A 23426-nucleotide genomic window follows, 5' to 3' on the forward strand; every position below is an offset into this window, starting at 1 on the left:
TGTACTGGACCTCCTGGTCCGGTAGAGTACTGTGCTGTCGTCGGGCGTGGTTCTCCTCCTCTTCCTCTTCGTCTTCCGTTAGGTCATCCAGGGCTTGTAGTCTCTGATTTAGCCTCTCCGCAGTGTATGCTGCTCCTTCCCGGTGACTGGGTCTCGCTTGGACCGGTTGGGGAAGGGGGTCTGCGGGGGGTATAAACCTTGTCTGTTGGTCAAGTTCAGGGTCGCTTACTCGGCTAGGGGATGCCGCCCTGGAGTGATGTCTAGACGAGTTCCTGGAGCCTCTGGTGGAGGGAGGGGGTATTGTCCTTCTGATCAGCTGTTCTATTAGTTGCGCTTGTGCTCTGTCGCGCTCGGCTTCGCGCTTGGTGAGATCCGATTCTCTCTGGGCACCGGTGGCGGCGCGCTGGGCGTCGGCCCGGTCTCTTGCCATATTCTCTTCCATCTGAATGCGTCTTATTTCCAGGCGTATGTGCTCTTCTTCGCTCCGTTGCTGTATCTGCAATCGATCGCGTTCACCCTGGAGTCTATCGCGTTCAGTAGAGGCTTTCAGGCTGACGAGGAATGCCTGCTGTAGTGTCCTCTCTGCCTCGCTGGGAGAAGACGGTTGTATAGGGGAGCCGTCCCTTGGGGTACTCCGTGCGGAGTCTTGGAGCTCTATCTCCACGGTGCTCTCCTCATCTTCTTCCGTGCCGAGTTCTCTCTCTGTAGTGTTGTCTTCCTCCCGGGACTCGTCGGGGACTACTTCTTCGGTATTGGCGGGGTGTAAAGTCATGTCTGGTTCCCCCTGGTCCCCACCGTGAGCTGGGTCAGTTACGTTAGAACCCATAGGGGCCTCTATGGTCGGGGTAGCCTGGTCGTTAGGGTTAGACATAATTTTACTTTCTAGTTTTACCGCGTTTACTGTTGGTAGAAGACTAGGTTGTTGACTGACAGCGTAAGCCTCTAGGTACTGAGGGAGCTGTCGTTTGCGCCGCGGGCGTTGTTGGTTAGGAGGATCGTTTCGTGGAGTGTTCATCATAGGCCATTTTAATATTAATAACACTATATTAATATTACACTGATTACCCTCCGGCTCGAAGGACCAATTGTAACTGAGGGGTACAATTCCCTGACTGTATTGTTAGATATGATACTTACTACCACTACCTCTTGTACTTTAGACTCTGGCCACCCAGTACTAGGTATAAATAATTATGATAAACACTCCCACCTGATGAAACGGATCCAACACAAATGTACCAAGTCGAAAGTCTGCGTTTAATAATAATACATAGCAAAAGGTATGTACAACGATCACTTAATTACATTTATGATTTGAAATAGTATGCACTTTTATGGCAAATGAGTATTCGTAGGTAGATCAATATCGAATGTCCAATCTCTGATTGCGCAGGAAGCAAATATACAACCTGGAATATTTAGGGAACAATAGCAATGATACTTGAATGATTATATAGCTGGATACACTAGGGGAAGGTTCCGACTGCTTGTAGGACAGCTGGAGGGGGGGGGGGTAGAGTCTGGCTGTATCCCGTCTGGCCGAGGGTATCCTGGGAGAGCCCACAGTCGTGCGACCCGGTGCCCAGCGATCCTCGATCCACAGATGAAAGCAGTTGGACTCTCTGTGGCCGGCGTCCTCCGGTCCACGATGGAGAGACGTGAGGCGACCTCGTCGTGTAGAGCGTCTTCTCACCTGTCGTCCTCTCCGGGGGGGGTATTTCCAACACACCGCAGTGTTGGCCTTTATCCATAGAATAATCAAAGTACTCAAAGCATAATCCAAGCCGGGGAAGGCTAGCCGTCGTCGGTAGAATAATCCAATATACAGGTCCACTCGCTCTTTGGCCTGGAGCTCCTCGGGTGCAGCTTCACGTGGGGTCAACCACCCTGGATAAGCGTCCAGCTGATGCCCGAAACGATGGGGGTGCTGATTACTATAGAACTCTTACCGCACGAGGCACTACATATGAATAGACTATTATTAGCTTAATAGAATACGTCCAACTCGACGATATAGTGCCAAATATGACTATTCAAATATTAATATACACGATGTCTCAATGCCGATACTGGGCCGAATTGGCCTTACTGCCCACACGTGGTTCGCGGGGAGGCTTTTGCGTCTGTCACTCTGTTGGAGGGTAATGAACTGGACTAAAAGAAAGCTCTACTTTAATAGCGCAGTATATATACGCACTATGAACAAATAGTACCATTAGTGGTGCGGTAGACATATTCCTACGCGGAACTAGGACTTGTCCATACATGTTGAGCGGTACGATTGAACCTGGTCTGAGGGGTATGGCGACCTGGCACCAAGGTCTCGTCCAATGGTAGAATGGAGACTATTATGGGATGTTCAGTAGACTAGAAGGGATATTCAATGCATATTGTACAAGGAATATACAAGGGATATCAGGGGATATACAAATACAATTAAATATATATATATAAATACATATATATATTCGGTTTAATCTGATCCTTCAGAACAACTATGCTTGCACCTCATGGTACCAAAGCACCTCAAAGGCACTAAAAACCAAATTACAAACATCTCAAAACAAACTAGTCAGACTACTGCTTGACCTGACTCCTAGAACCCACCTCACCCCTGCACACTTTGCCAACCTAGGATGGCTTAGAGTAGACGACAGAGTACAGCAACTTGCAATGGGCCTGGTCTACAAGATACACTACACGACCAAGGTACCCATGTACATGTCAAAATACTTCCCAAAGGTCAGTGAATACCACGATCACAACACCAGAGGGAGCTCCACAAATCATGTAAAACCCAGATTCGGCTCAAACAAGGGACTAAACACGTTTCGCAATTATGCCACAACAATGTGGAACGCCCTACCCAAAGCTGTAAAGGAATGTGAATCACTACCCACCTTCAAAAACACTCTCAAAGAACACCTACGGGAGACTGCAATTCAAAACTGGCCCCTACAAATGTCCTAACCCAGTTGTACAATAAAGACCAAGCATGGCTTTGTCAGTATTCCAACGTACCCAACCCCCCCCCCCCCCCCACCTCCAATGTACAGCCCCACCCAACCCCACCCCACCCCACCTACCCAACCTCCTCCAATGTACAGTTTCTATGTCAAATGTATGTCAGTATTCCAATGTACAGTGTGTCCCCCCCCCTACCCAACCCCCCCCCCCCCCCCCCCACCTCCAATGTACAGCCCCACCCCACCTACCCAACCTCCTCCAATGCACAGTTTCTATGTCAAATGTATATACACTCTTTTTCTGGATTTTTTTAGTATCACAAACAGTACTGTATTTGAAAATCTGGTATGTCATAAATGTATAGATGTAGCAGTACTGTCTATCTGTATGTCGTGTGTGTCACATGATGAATTGAAAATGGGGGACCCTGATGGAAACAAGACGAAAGTCTTTCTCAGGTCTGCATCCTCTTAACAATTGTATGTATTGAGCTGTACTGTACTGTACCCATTCTGCAATCTGTTAATAAACTTTTCAATCAATCAATCAATTTCAATCACCCACTTCGAAAGAGGGCCAAAGCATAACCACTTCGAAGCAGAGAATATATATGTACAAGGCGGACATTTCTACCCCAGAGCCCTTCGGAGCTAAACCAATCAGAGACGGTCTTCGCTGTACACGGGCTAGCCAATCAGAGAGCATTTTCGCAAACTGCGGCTACGAAAAAAAATCACGCAACCATACCTTTATGGCTGCGTTCATCCTCATTTCCATGGACACAGTGAAGTAAGCCAGCCAATGCCGTGCCTTGTGTAGCTCACGTAATGAATTACAGGAAATTACTTGGAGTTGCGTCGTCTTCTTAGCTACTAAGCAACTAAGCCAGCTGTTGTCAATTCATAGTATTCTTCTCAAGATTTTTATTTGCCATACAACAGGGCTATTCAACTAAATTGTTCAGGGGGCCACATTGTCAGAAACCCAAGGGGCCAGGGGCCGGACTGCCACGGCGCCTCCCCGTGCTATGAATATATGTACACTTGACACAACACGCAACCACATTTTCACAACTTTTATTTAACTACATTGCAAAAGTAGTATACTTTTCAAAAAAAGTGCTTCATTTATGTGCCACATCTGCAACATCTCCTGCAGAAAGTGCTTCATTTATGACTGTGCAACAACTGCAACATCTCCTCTTCAACATTTCAATATAAAAATAAAATAAAAAACAAACAAGTGCATGATGTGCATCTGAACATTCTAACATCAACACTTGAACAAAAAAACACATTTATAGTGCAGCTGAGCTTATGAAAAAGTGCTTCATGTCTGTGCAACAACAGCAAATCACAGCATCTTATTAGCACTTATTGTCCACTCTTAACTCTCAAACATCAGGGGGGTGGGGGGCAGACAGGCCTAGCCTACATACACACAGGGGTGTAGCTCCAGATTCTGGGCCCCATGAAAGAATTTATTTGTAGGCCCCCAGTGAATGCGAGCGTGCGTAAGCGCGCGAGCGGAATTTTCTTTGGCCATTTTTTTATTGATGAAAACGCATAATATGGTTTTTACCTATACATTCGGATCAGCAGTTCAGCACCTGCACTGTTGGTGGGTGAGCCTAGTAAAGGATGTCGCATTGCGTTCATCTTCAATGAATGGACCAATGCAATAGTCTACCAAAGCCCCCCCCTCTCTCTATATACACACACACACACACACACACACACACACACACACACACACACACACACTTCAGAAACAAACATAGTATCAATGAGAGCATCAATAATACACGTGAGTGATGTCTAGTAAAAAAAAAAAAAAAAAAAATGTTGCCCCCCCCCCCCCCCCCCCCCCCCCAGCCCTTGGAATCATCCTAAGCTTTTTATTATCATGTAATCTTTGGCGGGCCGGTCAGAATCATCCCGCGGGCCGGATCTGGCCCGCGGGCCGCCAGTTGAATAGCCCTGCCATACAATATGATCTAATGCCACAGCTCATTGGCCGCAGTTGTTTTTAATAGCAATCACCTGCTATTTGATTAAAATTACCTACAGTATGGTTTGAGATTGAATACTATGAATAGCAAAATATACTAATGATAAGCTTGCTAACTTAATTTGCTTTATAGCAGGTCGGCTCCCAGACTACTGTTGCGACCATATCATTATATATATATATATATGTATATGAAAATAATAACACAAATGGCTTTCATCTGAAAGACATTTTCTGACTTAAACATTACTAAAGTAAGGAGGTACGCTCACATGGGAGGCAAGTGCCTTTACCTCAAGACTACAGAGACACACATTTCTAATAGCCTCACCCTTTGAAAATGGAAAATGATGGAAACAAGACGAAAGTCTTTCTCTGGTCTGCATCCCCTTAACAATTGTGTGTATTGAGCTGTACTGTATTGTACCCATTCTGCAATCTGTTAATAACATTTTCAATCAATCAATCAATCAATGGTAAGAATGGTGTGCTCCTCACTACCTGTGTCCTCCCTAATCATGCCACCTGTGACCCTCTAAATACCTAACCAGTGCTGTCTAATCTAAAGCCCGCCACCAGGTGTCCAATAATAATATTACAAATAATAAATAATATGCCACGGGCTGTCTTAAATGCTTCGAAGCTTCGAACGTTCGGTTCGATGGCACAAGCTTCGAACATAAAAAAAAAATCGAAGTAAAAAAAAAAATATATCATTTTTTTTCAAAAAAAAAATTCATTTTTTTTTTTTTTACTTCGATTTGTGTGTAGGTGTGTGTGTGTGTGTGTGTGTGTGTGTGTGTGTGTGTGTGTGTGTGTGTGTGTGTGTGTGTGTGAACTACCCATCCCAGTTAGGACAGCCGAATCCCGTCCAATCTTTCGCCGTCGACTAAAGACTCACTTCTTCAACCATTATCTGAAATGATAAAAATAAAAATAAAAAATCTAACCCTGACTAACCTTACTGTCATGCACTTGTCCTAATAAACTAACCTACACTGTAACACGCAACACTTTGATGAACATTGTTACTCAGCTGATAGAGTTGTACCCTTCTTGCTGTCTTGTCGTACAGAACTTGTAAGTCGCTTTGGATAAAAGCGTCAGCTAAATGACTAAATGTAAGTGTGTGTGTGTGTGTGTGTGTGTGTGTGTGTGTGTGTGTGTGTGTGTAGGTGTGTGTGTAGGTGTGTGTGTGTGTGTGTGCGCGCACCTTGTAGAATTCCACACATAAGAAAGAAAGATACTGGGATGAATAAACAAAATAGGAAATAAAATGTAGAAATGCATGCAATACATAAATAAATATGAATCTCCATATATGAAATATAACATTTAGATAAGGTGCTACTGAGATGTTTTGGTGAGTTCTTTGTTTTTTTGTGGAAGTTGCCCTTCTTAAAAATGCATGAACATTCACTGATAATTGGTCTGTAGTGGAGTCTACAAGGTCTACATTGCCGGACCATGTAGAATCCGGACCTTGTAGACTGACATAATTCTGTGCATAGTTTAGTCTACACAGGCCATATTTCAAATAATCAAAATCTTACTTCATTCATCTTAAACACTCTTGATTTAGGGGATTGGTAGTTCCCATGAAATCTGAAGTTGTTCAAACGACAACAGCGATCCACCTTGAATTAAATCACACAGCCGAGTGAAACCTTGTTGGATGCGTCAGTCACGAAAGGGGCTACTTAATTAATTAATCCAACCCACTTTATTTATAGAGCACATTTAAAAACAACAACGTTTACGAAAGTGCTGTACAAGTCCCACAACATAAGATAAAAAAAAAAAAAATTATTTTTTTTATTTTTTTTTGTTTTTTTTCGAAGCTTCGAATTAAAATCGAAGCTCGGCCCCGAAGCTTCGATTGCCAAAAAAAGCTTCGAAGTTCAGCCCTTGGCTCCTACACTAACCATCATCATAGTTTTGGGTGAGTGACTTAGTCTAGTGGTGAGAGCACTTAACTGTGACCACAAGCATTGTTAATTAGACTCCCGGTTTAGCTTTGGACTTTCATTGATATGAAATGTACATTATACAATAAGTAAATATATTACGTATGGCTATAACATAACATACAGTACTTTTTTCCCTGTGGTCGATTATTAATACTTTATTTACGTTTTCTGATGAGACCGTGTTGGGTGAAGTGGCCTGAAGCCACGTACAACCAATGATTTTTGGCCCAGCGTGATAAACTGGACCCCGAGCTGATCTGTCAGGCTGAACATACTGTATGTGGCTCCTACACCGGCTGAAACCACTACATGGGGGCTGTTCTGAACGGGAGAGACTAAATACCCTCACTGGGCTTGCAAACCAGGAATACAATGTTTTTGTGTAGGTAGTGGGAGCTGTTAAGGTTATAGGGCTAGGGATAGGTTTATAAACAACTTTTAAAATTATGATGACTTGCTGGGTTTGCAGGCCCAGTGAGGTCATTTTAGTCTCTCCCTGTTGTGAACTCTGAGCATTCAGAAAATGTCCACTTACGACGTTGTGAATAGCACAACAGTGGGTCACCTGTCTGTACTTACCTGCACATAGTCCTTTACTATATCCATATCTGTACATATCCTACTCTTATTACGCTGCTGGCCAGTGAGTATTATACCTTTATGGTAATTGATTCAATACTATCGAGTATCGAGAAATGCTGTGCTATCGAAGTTTGGTATCGATTGACCCTGTGTCATTGATACCAAATTCAAATACCTAAGTAGTTCATCTCATCAGTGTCAGTGAGCCAATAAGCGGGTTTGTTCCAACATATAACATTTCTTCAGTTCAACCAAAATCATCCAAAATGTAACAAAGCCTCCAATTGGCTCACACAGCACACTTAATGCAAAGTATAATTTTGGTATCGGTATTGAATCCCAGGTATCGGTATTGGCACCAGTATTGAACATTTTCAAAGGATACCCAGCCTAGCATTACATTATCACCTTTAGCTTCTCCGTAGGGTTAGCATTACATTGTTACCTTTAGCTTGTGCTTGGTGTTAGCATTACAGTACATTATCACCTTTAGCTTGTGATTAGTGTTAATATTACATTATTACCTTTAGCTTGTGCATATTGTTATAATAGCATTACAAATGTATTACCTTTAGCTTGTGCTTGGTGTTAGCATTACAAATGTATTACCTTTAGCTTGTGCTTGGTGTTAGCATTACATTATTACCTTCTTTACAGTAGCTTGTGCTTGGTGTTAGCATTACATTATTACCTTTAGCTTGTGCTTGGTGTTAGCGTTACATTATTACCTTCTTTAGCTTGTGCTTGGTGTTAGCATTACATTATTACCTTTAGCTTGTGCTTGGTGTTAGCGTTACATTATTACCTTTAGCTTGTGCTTGGTGTTAGCGTTACATTATTACCTTTACAGTAGCTTGTGCTTGGTGTTAGCGTTACATTATTACCTTTACAGTAGCTTGTGCTTGGTGTTAGCATTACATTATTACCTTTAGCGTGTGCTTGGTGTTAGTGTTACATTATTACCTTTACAGTAGCTTGTGCTTGGTGTTAGCGTTACATTATTACCTTTAGCTTGTGCTTGGTGTTAGCATTACATTATTACCTTCTTTACAGTAGCTTGTGCTTGGTGTTAGCATTACATTATTACCTTTAGCTTCTGCTTGGTGTTAGAGTTACATTATTACCTTTACAGTAGCTTGTGCTTGTTGTTAGCATTACATTATTACCTTTACAGTAGCTTGTGCTTGGTGTTAGCGTTACATTATTACCTTTACAGTAGCTTGTGCTTGGTGTTAGCGTTACATTATTACCTTCTTTACAGTAGCTTGTGCTTGGTGTTAGCGTTACATTATTACCTTTAGCTTGTGCTTGGTGTTAGCGTTACATTATTACCTTTACAGTAGCTTGTGCTTGGTGTTAGCATTACATTATTACCTTTAGCTTGTGCTTGGTGTTAGCGTTACATTATTACCCTTAGCTTGTGCTTGGTGTTAGCGTTACATTATTACCTTTACAGTAGCTTGTGCTTGGTGTTAGCATTACATTATTACCTTTAGCTTGTGCTTGGTGTTAGCATTACATTATTACCTTCTTTACAGTAGCTTGTGCTTGGTGTTAGCGTTACATTATTACCTTTACAGTAGCTTGTGCTTGGTGTTAGCGTTACATTATTACCTTCTTTACAGTAGCTTGTGCTTGGTGTTAGCGTTACATTATTACCTTTAGCTTGTGCTTGGTGTTAGCGTTACATTATTACCTTTAGCTTGTGCTTGGTCTTAGCGTTACATTATTACCTTTAGCTTGTGCTTGGTTTTAGCGTTACATTATTACCTTTAGCTTGTGCTTGGTGTTAGCATTACATTATTACCTTTAGCTTGTGCTTGGTGTTAGCATTACATTATTACCTTCTTTACAGTAGCTTGTGCTTGGTGTTAGCGTTACATTATTACCTTTAGCTTGTGCTTGGTGTTAGCGTTACATTATTACCTTTAGCTTGTGCTTGGTGTTAGCGTTACATTATTACCTTTAGCTTGTGCTTGGTGTTAGCGTTACATTATTACCTTTAGCTTGTGCTTGGTGTTAGCGTTACATTATTACCTTTAGCTTGTGCTTGGTGTTAGCGTTACATTATTACCTTTAGCTTGTGCTTGGTGTTAGCGTTACATTATTACCTTTAGCTTGTGCTTGGTGTTAGCGTTACATTATTACCTTTAGCTTGTGCTTGGTGTTAGCGTTACATTATTACCTTTAGCTTGTGCTTGGTGTTAGCGTTACATTATTACCTTTACAGTAGCTTGTGCTTGGTGTTAGCGTTACATTATTACCTTTACAGTAACTTGTGCTTGGTGTTAGCGTTACATTATTACCTTTACAGTAGCTTGTGCTTGGTGTTAGCATTACATTATTACCTTTAGCTTGTGCTTGGTGTTAGCATTACATTATTACCTTTAGCTTGTGCTTGGTGTTAGCATTACATTATTACCTTTAGCTTGTGCTTGGTGTTAGCATTACATTATTACCATGGGCTTGTGCTTGGTGTTAGCGTTACATTATTACCTTTAGCTTGTGCTTGGTGTTAGCGTTACATTATTACCTTTAGCTTGTGCTTGGTGTTAGCATTACATTATTACCTTTAGCTTGTGCTTGGTGTTAACGTTACATTATTACCTTTAGCTTGTGCTTGGTGTTAGCATTACATTATTACCTTCTTTACAGTAGCTTGTGCTTGGTGTTAGCGTTACATTATTACCTTCTTTACAGTAGCTTGTGCTTGGTGTTAGCGTTACATTATTACCTTTACAGTAGCTTGTGCTTGGTGTTAGCATTACATTATTACCTTTAGCTTGTGCTTGGTGTTAGCGTTACATTATTACCCTTTACTGTAGCTTGTGCTTGGTGTTAGCGTTACATTATTACCTTTACAGTAGCTTGTGCTTGGTGTTAGCGTTACATTATTACCTTCTTTACAGTAGCTTGTGCTTGGTGTTAGCGTTACATTATTACCTTTACAGTAGCTTGTGCTTGGTGTTAGCGTTACATTATTACCTTTACAGTAGCTTGTGCTTGGTGTACTGTAGTCGGACCAGGTTCTGTTGGTCTCCGGATGATGGAACCACAGTACTTTGTTGCCTTTTCTGAATCAGAATGGAAAGTGTGGTTTTAAATAAGAGACACTTTCCTCTTAGAATGTATAGCCGTTTGCATAAACCTCTATGCCATTAGGCTCCATGAATAATTCAACACCATTAATATTTTAGCACCCTGGTCTCTTTAGATATGGAGGTTTGGAAGTAAATTTAATTAGGAGAGGTTAGTCATCAGTGGACCTCCAGCTTCTTCACCTGTGGAAGTGTGGACAATTAATTGGGTCAGTTCTGGTACAGTTACAGTATGTGTAGATTCCAGCTGGAGTATCGTTCCAGCCGGCCATCCCAGTTACGACTGCAGTGTTGACCTATAGCAACAAGGATTTTCAATATGTCTCCCAAATAACAATCTTCTGACAGACATCCACATTGAAATAGTTTATTAGTCTGTTCATGGATCACTTTTAACTTTCTCAGTGTTGAATTATATACCGTTCATAATATATTTATATTTATCGCATATCAGTGTTTACCATAATCAAGGGACGACAGTGGGCTCAGATAGAGCAGTCGTCTGGTAATCCGGAGGTTCCCGGTTCGATTCCCGCTCCTCCCGGGCAGTGTGTCCTTGAGCAAGACACTTAAACCCTAACTGCTCCCGATGAGCAGGTTGGCAGAACCTTGCACGGTGTGTGAGTGAATGGGTAAAATGTGAGGAACAAATTTGGATAAAAGCGCTATATAAATGCACCATTTACCATTTATCATAATAATCATAACTACCTGCCTCGTACTATATACCATGCATGTTTTGGTGGTTAAGAGAATGGATGATTTTGACCTATTCTATATTTATATACTTATACAGTACTTATATTTAAGTATTTCTACGTTTACTTAAGTAAAGGAACTGTGTACTTCTTCCACCACTGCTTGGATAAGTACTCTCTGTTGACAGGGATAACAGAATTCATAAAACGACTGCTATTTGCGGGGCAGGACACCTCCACACAAGGACAACGTTTCTGCTCCGGCAGTGGTGCACAAAAAAAAAAGGATTTTAATCGTTTTCAGACATGCACCTTTCCACGCACCTCGTAACAAATCCAGTCGAAGGCGCATGACGTGACAAAACTAGATGATTTGTGAGCAAGCCGCACTACATGCTGTCAGCGGAGCTAACAAAATGGATCGCACACAGGTCTGCGCTGGTGAGTCTTAAGAGGGACAGAGAAGGTTGAGCCTCAGGGCCTTGAATAAACAAATCCGTCAAGCATCCGTTAACCTGTCAGCGCAGATAGACCGAATGGAGGAATTCAAGCAAGGAAGCGATCTTATTTTGGATTTCCTAGACCATCGCTTCCTCAAAGTGGGGTCCTGGACCGTGTTCCAGACGGTCCCTGGAAAAACGTGAAATAGTTGAATTTCACTATTTCATCATTACCGTAAAAGTTAGCTCAATGATAGAATGTGTAAGAGTGCCTATCGGACGCACACATTCTCTCTCTCTCTGACTTAGAGTAGACGACAGAGTACAGCAACTTGCAATGGGCCTGGTCTACAACCACTAAGGTACCCATGATGTACATGTCAAAATACTTCCCAAAGGTCAGTGAATTCCACGACCACAACGGAATTCTCTCTCTCTCTCTCTCTCTCTCTCTCTCTCTCTCTCTCTCTCTCTCTCTCTCTCTCTCTCTCTCTCTCTCTCTCTCTCTCTCTCAAACACACACCGGCTAAACCAGTGATTCTCAAACTGTGGGGTGCATGCAAATGGGGAGAGCCTGAGCGCACACAAGAGTCATTTTCTGCTTACTTTTCAACCCTAACATCTTAGCATAATGATAGTGTCATATATCGAATGAAACACACATTCTGAGGTTTCTGGAGATATGATTCTACCTCACCCAGAATCCACAATAGGAATTAAGTCAATGACAATATAATGTTTTAGGCAAATTTGCCCATAAGCCGGTAAGCTACTGTAGCCACTGTGCCAAACTCACCACGACACAGCTCAACTAGACCCTGGAGATTTACATGACTTGGTTTATTTCAGGAGCAAGGTTTCTTCAACAACGTCAAAGACTTTGTCAGTAAATATCTTTCTGTGTTGGTGACGTGCCTTTTCAAGTGTTTCCACCGCGCAATAGCTTCTCCCCCCAGGCCATCAGAACACTGAACACTGATCTCTCCACACACATGAACACACACACACAGACACACAGACACACAAACACACACACACACACACACACACACACACACACACACACACACACACACACACACACACACACACACACACACACACACACACACACACACACACACACTACACATCCTCACTTACACTCTCACAGACCCCACATACAAATACACTACAAAAAATCTCACTTAAAAACTAAAAAACTACTGTATTTTTTTGCAATAGTCCGAACTGTATGTTTGTATATTATGGTATTTTATTCGTATTACTTTTTTCTATTCTATTTTATTATTTTTATTTTTGCACAATTGAGGCGAGCATGGCCACCTACATTTCACTGCATGTCTCGTGTATGTGACAAATAAAACTCTTGAATCTTCAATCTTGAATCACATTGGCACAGTGTGCGCATTTGCTTTATCAATCCAGGGTGTGTTTGCTTTGAATCAATCCGGGGCCCTGCTAGCGAGTGGGGCCCGTTTCATTTGAAATGGGTGTAACATAGCTAAGGCCACCTATGGATTTACTTCCTCAACAGGTATCTCCTCAACTCCAAGACCGAAATGGAATTCTGCACAAATAGAATCTGTAATGTTGTCCAAGTAGCGACCTCTAGGCAAAAGATGACTACATGGTAGTGTGCTTTGTTTACAGAATAGAATAGAATAGAAATACTTTATTTATCCCAAACGAAATTCAGCACTACAGATCACTCACAGTAAACAGTAAACATTTAGTCAGAAACAAAAGTCAAGAATAAGAATAAGAATAAAGAATAAAGTCGGGGTGGCTACGTGGTGTAGTGGGCAAGGCACTCGCCACGAAATGCTGGAGAAGCTGGGCTCGTCAGTTCGAGCCCAGCGCTCCACATTTGCTTTCAGTTTAGCTGGTCGTCCGTACTAATACACATTGGCCGTATTAGGGGGTGGGAAACTGATGGGTGGGGATCGGGCGTTGTGGACAGCGACTCCTACAGGTCGGTTGGTGCGCCTGCGCAGTAGAATCAGGAAGTGTCGGGGGCAGCATGAGCCTCCCACGCGTTACTCCTCGCCACTGAGAGATCGAGCTGCGCAGGTGAAAAGATGCAACTGCTGTTACCTTAAGTACCGGAGGGGACTTGTGCTATGTATGACTTAGTCCACATTGCAGCCAGCTTGTGGGAGGCAAGAAACAGCGTCCGTGACAGGGGAGGGTTGAATTGGATGATACGAAATTGGGATGGGAGAAAATATAGAAAATGGGAGAAAAAGTGGATCAAAAAAAATCAATGACTTGTTTGCAGTCAACATTGTCGAAACGGATTGTTTTTTAATCGGTTCATTTCCGTTTTATACCATTTTGAAAAACGCTAGTTTCTTGAAACTTCCAGAAGATTTCAGAAGATTCTGTGATAAACGCCCTTTACTGTAATACACAAAACACGTTGTCATTTTTCGGCCTATTTATGAATCGTTTTCAAATAAACGCTAGATTATCGATAGTATATGTGTACTTATGCACGCTATAGAAGCGGGCTGAAAAATCGATTATTTTATTTCCTGATCGCACACACACACACACACCCAACACCAGCAGACTGCCCACCACCCCCAACCCTGACGATCACAACCAGTCAGGTCAGTAGGCAGCTCTCCAAAATTAATGTAAACAAGGCCAGAGGACCGGACAACACCAATCCCAGGGTGCTCAAGGTATGTGCAGAGCAGCTGGCAGCACCGCTCCAGCATCTTTTCAACCTCTCCCTGAGGCTGGAGAGGGTGCCCCAGCTCTGGAAGACCTCCTGCATTGTCCCGGTGCCCAAGAAGGGACGTCCCAGCACCCCCAACGACTACAGGCCAGTCGCTCTGACGTCACACGTCATGAAGACGTTTGAGAGACTGGTCCTGCAACACCTCAAGCCCCTGGTGCGTGACTCCCTCGACCCCCTGCAGTTTGCATACCAGGCAAACATCGGGGTGGAGGATGCCATCATCTACATGCTCCACAGAGCGTACACGCACCTGGAGAAGCCGCGCAGCTCAGTGAGGATTATGTTCTTTGATTTCTCCAGCGCCTTCAACACCATCCAGCCGTCACTGCTAGCGGAGAAGCTCTCTGCGATGCAGCTGGAGCACGGCTTGGTGGCCTGGATCAAGGACTACCTCACTGAGAGGCCACAGTACGTCAGACTAAAGGACAGTCAGTCTGACGTACTGGTGAGCAACACCGGCGCCCCCCAGGGAACTGTGCTGTCACCCTTCCTCTTCACCCTCTACACCTCAGACTTCTGCCGCAACTCCAGCGGGTGCCACCTGCAGAAGTTCTCAGACGACTCCTCCATCGTAAGCTACATCACCGACGATGATGAGGAGGAGTACAGAGCCCTGGTGGAGAGCTTCGTGGGGTGGAGCGACAGCAACCACCTCCAACTCAACACCAGTAAGACCAAGGAGCTGGTGGTGGACTTCCGGAGGGGCAAGAAGAGGCCCCCCCCGATTCCCATCTCCATCCGAGGGGTGGATGTGGAGATGGTGGACTCATACAAGTTCCTTGGGGTACACCTGAACAATAAACTGGACTGGTCGGACAACACAGAGGCCCTCTACAGGAAGGGACAGAGCAGGCTGTTCTTCCTGAGGAGACTCAGGTCCTTCAATGTGTGCAACAAACTGCTGCAGTCTTTTTACCAGTCTGTTGTGGCCAGCATCCTCTTCTATGCTGTGGCATGCTGGGGAGGCTACATCAACTCAAGGGACACCAACAAGCTCAACAAGCTGGTGAGGAAGGCTAGCTCCGTGGTGGGAGTCGAGCTACCTAGACTTGAGGTGATGGTAGAGAGGGGGATGATAAGGAAGCTGGATGCCATCATGGAGAACCCCTACCACCCCCTCTACGACGAGCTAGTCAAGATGAGAAGCTCGTTCAGCCACAGACTCATCCCCCCCCGACACTCAACTAACCGCCTCGGACAGTCCTTCATACCAGCGGCCATCAGGCTCCACAACAGTGGGCAGCGACTAGCAGCCTCCAGGCCCCACAACAGGGGGCAGCGACAGCGACTGCTACCAGACATTGACCTGGGACTTATAGGAACCCAAGGGGGACAAAGTAGACTACCCTGGTACTTTGATTAATGTATACTCAGTAGATAGTAAATTATAGTAAATTATAACACTACCTCTTGCATACTGCACCTCATGTGACACTGTGAATAATGTGAATATTCCTCAGCTAGTCAGATAGTAAATTATTTTGACCATATTGATCAAATTGTTTACACTGCCTGTGTTGTCTTTTACTACCTGTATACTGTGTTGTTTTACTACCTGTACCCCTCCCCCCATGCTGCTATGATGCCTGAATTTCCCCAAGGGGATCAATAAAGGAATATCTTATCTTATCTTATCTTACACACACACACACACACACACACACACACACACACACATACACACATAGGGCCCACGTTGATATCTCTGTGAAAAAAGCTCTGCTTATCCTAAGACTGGTAAAATATATTCCTTACCTCAGATCAGGTGTTCTCCAAAAAGATTATTCAAATTCCTGATCGCCATTCCAAATATCGATCGCGTTTATTGATCCAACGCTGGGTGGTCGAAACACAGATTCCACGCTGTTCTGATGGTCCAGAATGAATCTGATCGGCTTGAGTTACTTGCCTGAGAAGTAAAATGTGGAAGCAGGATTTCCCCCCCATGCTTTTCATTCAGTCTAATCCAATGGGGTGCAGTACCACAGGGAGAGACAATAGGGGGCGGTATTTTCTCAATGGAGCTCAGAGAGAGTTCCAGTGGTAAACGGGAGGCTAAATCAAATCAAATCAAATTTATTTGTAAGGCCCGACAACACACGTTAATGTCCCCATGGGCTGGACACGTCTTGTTTAAACAAGTCAAGAAGAAACATAACAATAAATCAAGAACAAAACAAGAACACCATAAGGTCCAACAAATTTTAAATAAGGAAAAACTCACTAAAACCTAACAATAGGAAAAAATGCACCACAGGCAGTGTGGAGGGGAGAAACCTTAGAAGGGCCATTCAAGGGGGGATCTCCCTTCTTAGATGTTGGTGATAGTAGTGTTGCAGACTGACAGTTGGTAAGCATGCACTCATGTGTGTAGTGAAACACAGATGAGTGCATGCAATAGCAACTGGACATTTTGAAAGATTAAAGATAGAGCTGATAGCGATAGCAACTGAACATTTTGAAAGATTAAAGATAGAGCTGATAGCAGATCTATTTGAGGCACAGGGGTGGCGCAAAGAGGGTCGCGTCCTCCCCGTCTTAATCACGGGACGTTCAACACTCCGGTCATCGCTCCGAGACAGCCGGAGACAGGGAGATAGGGGGCGGCGCAGAGAGGGTCGCAACCTCCCCGACATCATCGCGGGACGTCCAGCACTCCGGTCATTACGAGACAGCCGGAGACAGGGAGACAGGAGGGCACGAAGAGAGGGTTGCGTCCTCCCGGTCTTCATCACGGGACGTCCGACACTCCGGTCAACACTCCGGGACAGCAACTAGATTGATGAAATATGAATGGAAATCGCTAATAAAAAAAAAACGATTAAAAACGAGATCTCTCCTCGGCTGGCACTCAACGGTTGGCATGAACTAACGAGTTATCTCGTCGTTGGCACTGAAAGTGTTAAGGTCCCCAGAGTTTGCTCTGAACAGGGTAAATCTGCATTCTGCTACAGTATGATGCCCCTCTAGCTCATGGAACTCCAACATTCCTTAAAGCTTGAGATTCTTTAATCTTATTTTTATGATTTTATATGCTGTGTGATTTTATATGCTTTCTTTTTTGCTTATTTCTCTATGTACACTCGTGAATTGCCTATATAGAGTCCCATTCATTTTATGGCACGTTTTTCACAAGTTCAGAACATCAATATAAGTGATTTAGCTTGCAGCCTTGTGTATATTTTAATTCCTTTCTTTTGTAGTAGGCTACTACAGCAGATAGTTACTCCTTTGATCATAGCCCTGATTACCATGGCAATTAACAAGGCTTTTCAACATTAAAAGCGAAACTACGAGAGACTGACTTTCAAATACACAGAGTATTAACATCATAACTGGATCGTTTGAGGCTAGGGCTTGCTGTTTAATTTCAAGTCTGGCATTATAGTCTGCCTAATCGCAGGCGACTACATGCTGGTACATGTTTAATACATCTTGTCAAGGTTCTGCCCAACCACAAGTTTTCAAAATATAAAGGGGAATTTGTTATGTTCTTTCCATGGCCTGAATATTCAATCAATATTTGTGAACAATACCTACTCTCTTCCAAAGCCAGAAACCAGAGAAGTAAGAATCAAACGTGTGATGTCATGTGAAGCCTGGAGCTGCTTCATTGACAATGAATGGGAGACTGATTTTGTGGACCCGCAGAATGTTTGTTTTCTTTTTCCAAATGCTTTATTATATAGCAGTGCTCTCAATTCTGAAACAGAACATGTACCTCTGAACCCAGAACATTCCACTGGGTGCTGTGTCATCTATACAAATATTTCCCAATTCATTGTCTATGGAGCAGCTTCAGACTTTATACTTGACCAGAGTAATAACATGTATTGTCCATAGTTCCCCTTTAAGAGAATCCCTTGGGGGAGGATATTGTCTGTGTAGCTTATCTATCACATTTACATTTAGTCATTTAGCTGACGCTTTTATCCAAAGTGACTTACAAGTTCTGTACGACAAGTCATCAGGAAGGGTACAACTCTATCAGCTGAGTAACAATATTCATCAAAGTGTTGTGTGTGTTACAGTGTAGGTTAGTTTATTAGTGCATGACAGTAAGGTTAGTTAGGGTTAGATTTTTTATTTTTTTTTTATTATTATTTCAGATAATGGTTGAAGAAGTGCGTCTTTAGTCGACGGCGAAAGATTGGACGGGATTCGGCTGTCCTAACTGGGGTGGGTAGTTCATTCCACCATTATGGGGCAAGGACTGAGAATAGGCGGCTTCTCTTTGATGATGATGACCCTCCGGGAGCTTGGATAGGAGTAGGTCTGAGATGTCGGACAGACAGGCCGAGATCCGCTCAGAGATGTGGATATCTGAGGGAGGGAAGGAGAGGAAGAGTTGAGTATCATAGGCATAGCAATGATACAAGAAGGCATGAGACGTGATAATGTTACCCAGTGATTTGGTGTAGAGGGAGAAGAGAAGGGGTCCTAGAACCGAGCCCTGGGGACACCCGTCTGGAGGGGGCGGGGGGTGACAGGGTCCCTCTCCATGACACTTGGTAGGAGCGGTCGTCGAGGTATGATGTCAGCCATGTCAGCGCAGATCCAGCCACTCCCATTCCTGCGAGGGCCACGAGGAGGATCTGATGGTTGACTGTGTCGAAGGCTGCAGATAGATCTAGGAGAATCAGGACAGAGGAGAGGCCTTTCGCTTTTGCTAAGTGAAGTGCCTCTGTGACCGCAATGAGGGCCGTTTCTGTGGAGTGGCCAGTCCGGAAGCCTGACTGATTGGGGTCTAGGAGGTCATTCTGTAAGAGATAAGCAGTAAGTTGGTTGGATACAGCACGTTCAAGTGTTTTAGAAAGGAAGGAGAGAAGAGAGACAGGACGATAGTTGCCTATGACGGTGGGGTTCAGGGTTGGTTTTTTTATGAGGGGCGTGACTCTGGCTAGTTTTAGGGAGGTGGGGACCACCCCCGAGTTGAGTGAGGAGTTGATGGTTGCAGTTAGGAATGGGAGGATGTCCGGTGCTATGGTCTGGAGGAGTGGGGAGGGTAGCTGGTCCAGCTGGCATGTAGTCGGACGGTTCAACGTTACCAGTGTCAGGGTCTCGGCTTCTGTAATGGGAGAGAAAGATGACAGAGTGAAGGATGAGGTTCTCGATTCAGCATTTGGAATGGGTGGGGGTTGGGAGAAGGAGCTGCGGATGTTCTCCACTTTTTCCTCAAAGAAGATTGCAAAGTCTTCGGCAGAAAAAGATGAGGGAGGAGGGGGTGGGGGGGGAGTGAGGAGGGAGGACATGGTAGCATGCAGTTTGCGAAGATTCTTGGCAGAGGCCTCGATCCTATGGTGAAAGAAAGAAGCTTTGGCATTAGTAATGGTTTTGGAGAATGTTAACAAGAGGTTGTGATATGTGTCGATGTCAGCAGTGAGGCGTGACTTTCTATACTTCCTCTCAGCCGCTCTCAGGACCTGTCTTTGTTCTCTCACTGCATCTGTCAGCCATGGACTGGGTGGGGAACGGCGGGCAGGTTTCTCAACAAGGGGACAGAGCTTGTCGAAGGAGGTTACAAGGGCTGAGAGGAGGGTGGAGGGGGGGGTGTTGTGTGTGTGTGTGTGTGCGTGCGTGCGTGCGTGCGTGCGTGCGTGCGTGCGTGCGTGCGTGTGTGTGTGTGTGTTTGTGTGTGTGTGTGTGTGTGAAAGCTTGAAGGAGTGTTGTGAACTGAGAGAGACAGAAAGGTAGAGAATGTATGCCTATGTTCTCTAAAGGCATTAAACTGATAATATGTTAATGTAAACAACATCAGCAAAATTGAATATTCATTAATACTACTTTTAACTTTCAGCAAAACTTATGACGAAAAAGATTTCTTAATAACCTTTATTTTCCTAGATTTAAGACTGAATCAGGGTATCTGCAGGGTATTAAAAAGTATTAAATTCATAATTCTCAAATCGCAGGTATAAACAACAAGTCTTACATTTGATTTGCACAGGTATTACATTTTTGGGAGGGCAGCCCAGCTGTCGGGAGATGAAATAATATAAAATATATTAAATGTTTTTGTATTAAATTCGTTTGCGGGGGCTATCGGGAGCTTGGTGTGTCTGGTGAGAGTTTGTATGGAACACTCGAGAATTTAAATTGATGCTGAACCAAAAGTGACCGTGCTGAACTAAACTAAAAGTGAAACTAAAGTGATTTGTTTCATCTTGCTGACAGGCTTTGATCAGCTCTTTCACGTGAACCTCCACAGACCCATAACCAGATGCAGTTTGTTTTCCATCATCGCCCACTCATCTCTCTCTCTCTCTCTCTCTCTCTCTCTCTCTCTCTCTCTCTCTCTCTCTCTCTCTCCCTCCCTCTCCCCCCCCCTCTCTCTCTCTCCCTCCCTCTCCCCCCCCCTCTCTCTCTCTCTCTCTCTCCCTCCCTCTCCCTCTCCCCCCCCCCCCCTCTCTCTCTCTCTCTCTCTCTCTCTCTCTCTCTCTCTCTCTCTCTCTCTCTCTCTCTCTCCCTCGCTCTCTCCCCCCCCCTCTCTCCCCCCCCCCCTCTCTCTCTCTCTCCCCCCCCTCTCCCTCTCTCCCCCCCTCTCTCTCTCCAGCACATTGTGACTTGTCACGGGAGCATGCTGCTGCCTCAGTTCCTGGCCATGTACCGCGTCACCGTGGAGAGTGAGGACACCTACCTCTTAGTCATGAGGAACATGTTCAGCCACAGGATGCACGTGCACCGGAAGTACGACCTGAAGGTGCGGTACATTTTGTGGGATTCAGTCGAATATTATAGGTTGGGTTTCTGTGTAAGATAAGATAAGACAAGATATTCCTTTATCCTTTTTCCTTTATCATAGTGGCATGGGGAAGGGGGAGGGGAGGTACAGGTATGGCCAGGGTAATAGTAGAAAGACATAAATATACGGTAGGCAATACAATTTGATCTGAATATAGAAATATGAGAAAAAGAAACAGTGTAAAGAAAGGTGCAGATGAGGGTCTGTATGCCCTATCGGTTATATCCACGTTACAATAAATATAAATATGAAAAATGAATATATATAAAAATCTGAATACTATGAGTAAAGGTACACAAGGTGCAGTATTACACAAGGTACCATAACTGGCCTGATATATGTCATAAGTCTGTGCAGGTTTTGGTGGTTAAGTGGTCAGAACAGAATAGGAGTTCTGCAGCCGTGTGTCAGTAGCAGCAGTAGAGCTTCTGCACACCTGAACGGCGACAGATGCGTAGGAGAAGAGTGATTAACACAGAGAGCCACCACTGCCCACACACTCTCTTCATCACTTCGCAGTTAAAACATCTAGCTGGCGCCGTGTCCATTATGACATCACATGTCTGAAAGTACAGCAGGCAGCATATGAATAGTCGTGACACGCTTGTCTAAAACACGTTTTCTGTATTAAACAAGGCTGGAAAGGGAACAAAGTACATGAGATCATATTAATATCAAGACCTGCTTATGGTATATACAGCATTATTGTACATGCTATCATACAGAGTTATATGGGTTATATGCAGGTGTATAAGTAGGTATATAGAAGGATTATATGCAGGTATATTCATATATATATGCAGTAAATATAAATGTATACAGTACAGTATATACAGCACTATTGTACAGGCTCTCATATCCTAGTAGTTCGTCAGCGGTTTGCACCTGACCCAAATCTGTAAATAAAAACAAGTAAGTACATACAATTTAAACTTTAATAAAAAAATATATATAATAATTAGTGGTGGGACTCGATTAAAAATGTTTATCGAATTAATTCTAGACTTTATAGTGAATGAATAGAAATTAATCACAATTGAATCACTATTTGATGCGAAAATCAAACATTTTCAATTCAAATTAATTTTGGTATACGAGTGAATCAATGAATATACATTATACATACGTTTAAGCAGCAAAATCCTGTATTAGCTACTACACAGACCAACAGATCCATGCAATTTTTAACAAAGTGCAGCAATTTTAGGAATAATATATAATAATGGGTGTGGGTATTATCACAATAATTGAAAGGCATCTTGAAACTACAACAGTATTTCTATCCTTCACCTTTAACCAATGCCTAAACTAACCACCTGAATAACTTCTGGGCCAACCTGAGGTCACTGCTCGGGACATTGACTTACTGTCCAGGATTGCCAAAGATGAGCTGGCGTGACAACTGTTGTATTGTATGAATATGGTGACTGACGTGGCTCCAGTTAAAACAGAGCACATGAATGAAACATTATGGGATGTTTTGTTTTCCAGGGTCGTTGGTGTCTCGTGCAGCCAGTTTCAAAGAAAAGGTGAGATAAGACACTAAAAGGTCAACGTTGTCTTGTTTATCTTTTGTGAATTACTACCTTCTGCATGAGGTACATACATACAGATTTATAGATATACGTATTAGTCAGTCCATGTGATTTCTGGACTAATAAGTCCAACAATGTGGTGAATATATCATAATGGTAAAGGTTATAAAGAGGACAGTTGAGATAGCCAATCAGAGCAAACATGCATCACATGTAGAATGTGGCTACGTTCACACTGCGAGCGAAGGTGGCCCACATCTGATTGGATTTTTTTCTGTGACTCATATCTGATGTGAACAGCACAAATCCCATGGAATCTGAGCTTTTCTATTCTGATTTGGGCCACTTTCATAATGTGGTCCTAAATCAGTTATAGGTCTGATTTTTTGCAATGCGACCTCAGTCTGAACAGTCATGTGACTTTCATGCAACTTTCACGTCACTTTAGAATGACGGTTGTCAAAAAGATTTTGATGTCCATCTTCTTCATTGTTCATTTTAGGCCTGTCCCCGACTAAGGATTTGTATAGTCGACAATTTTCCAATTTGACAGTTGGCCGAAATTTGCTGGTAGTCGACTACCTACCAATAAAAAAAATTTAAATTGTCTTTTCTTTGGGGGGGGGGGGGGGGGG

General features: G+C 43.5%; 1 protein-coding gene across 1 annotated transcript in view; it reads left to right on the forward strand.

Annotated features, from left to right (window-relative positions):
- LOC311230003 (phosphatidylinositol 5-phosphate 4-kinase type-2 gamma-like) overlaps positions 1-23426 on the forward strand; it is a gene marked incomplete at its 3' end in the record, with an annotated part of 75376 nt that overhangs the window by 41223 nt on the left and 10727 nt on the right. Inside the window, 3 exon segments of the mRNA XM_084316131.1 lie at positions 21068-21214; position 22748; positions 22751-22785. Coding sequence (XP_084172257.1) covers positions 21068-21214; position 22748; positions 22751-22785 — 183 coding nt within the window.

Source organism: Notolepis coatsorum (genome assembly GCF_963971535.1).
Source record: "Notolepis coatsorum genome assembly, chromosome: 6".
Classification (NCBI taxonomy): domain Eukaryota; kingdom Metazoa; phylum Chordata; class Actinopteri; order Aulopiformes; family Paralepididae; genus Notolepis; species Notolepis coatsorum.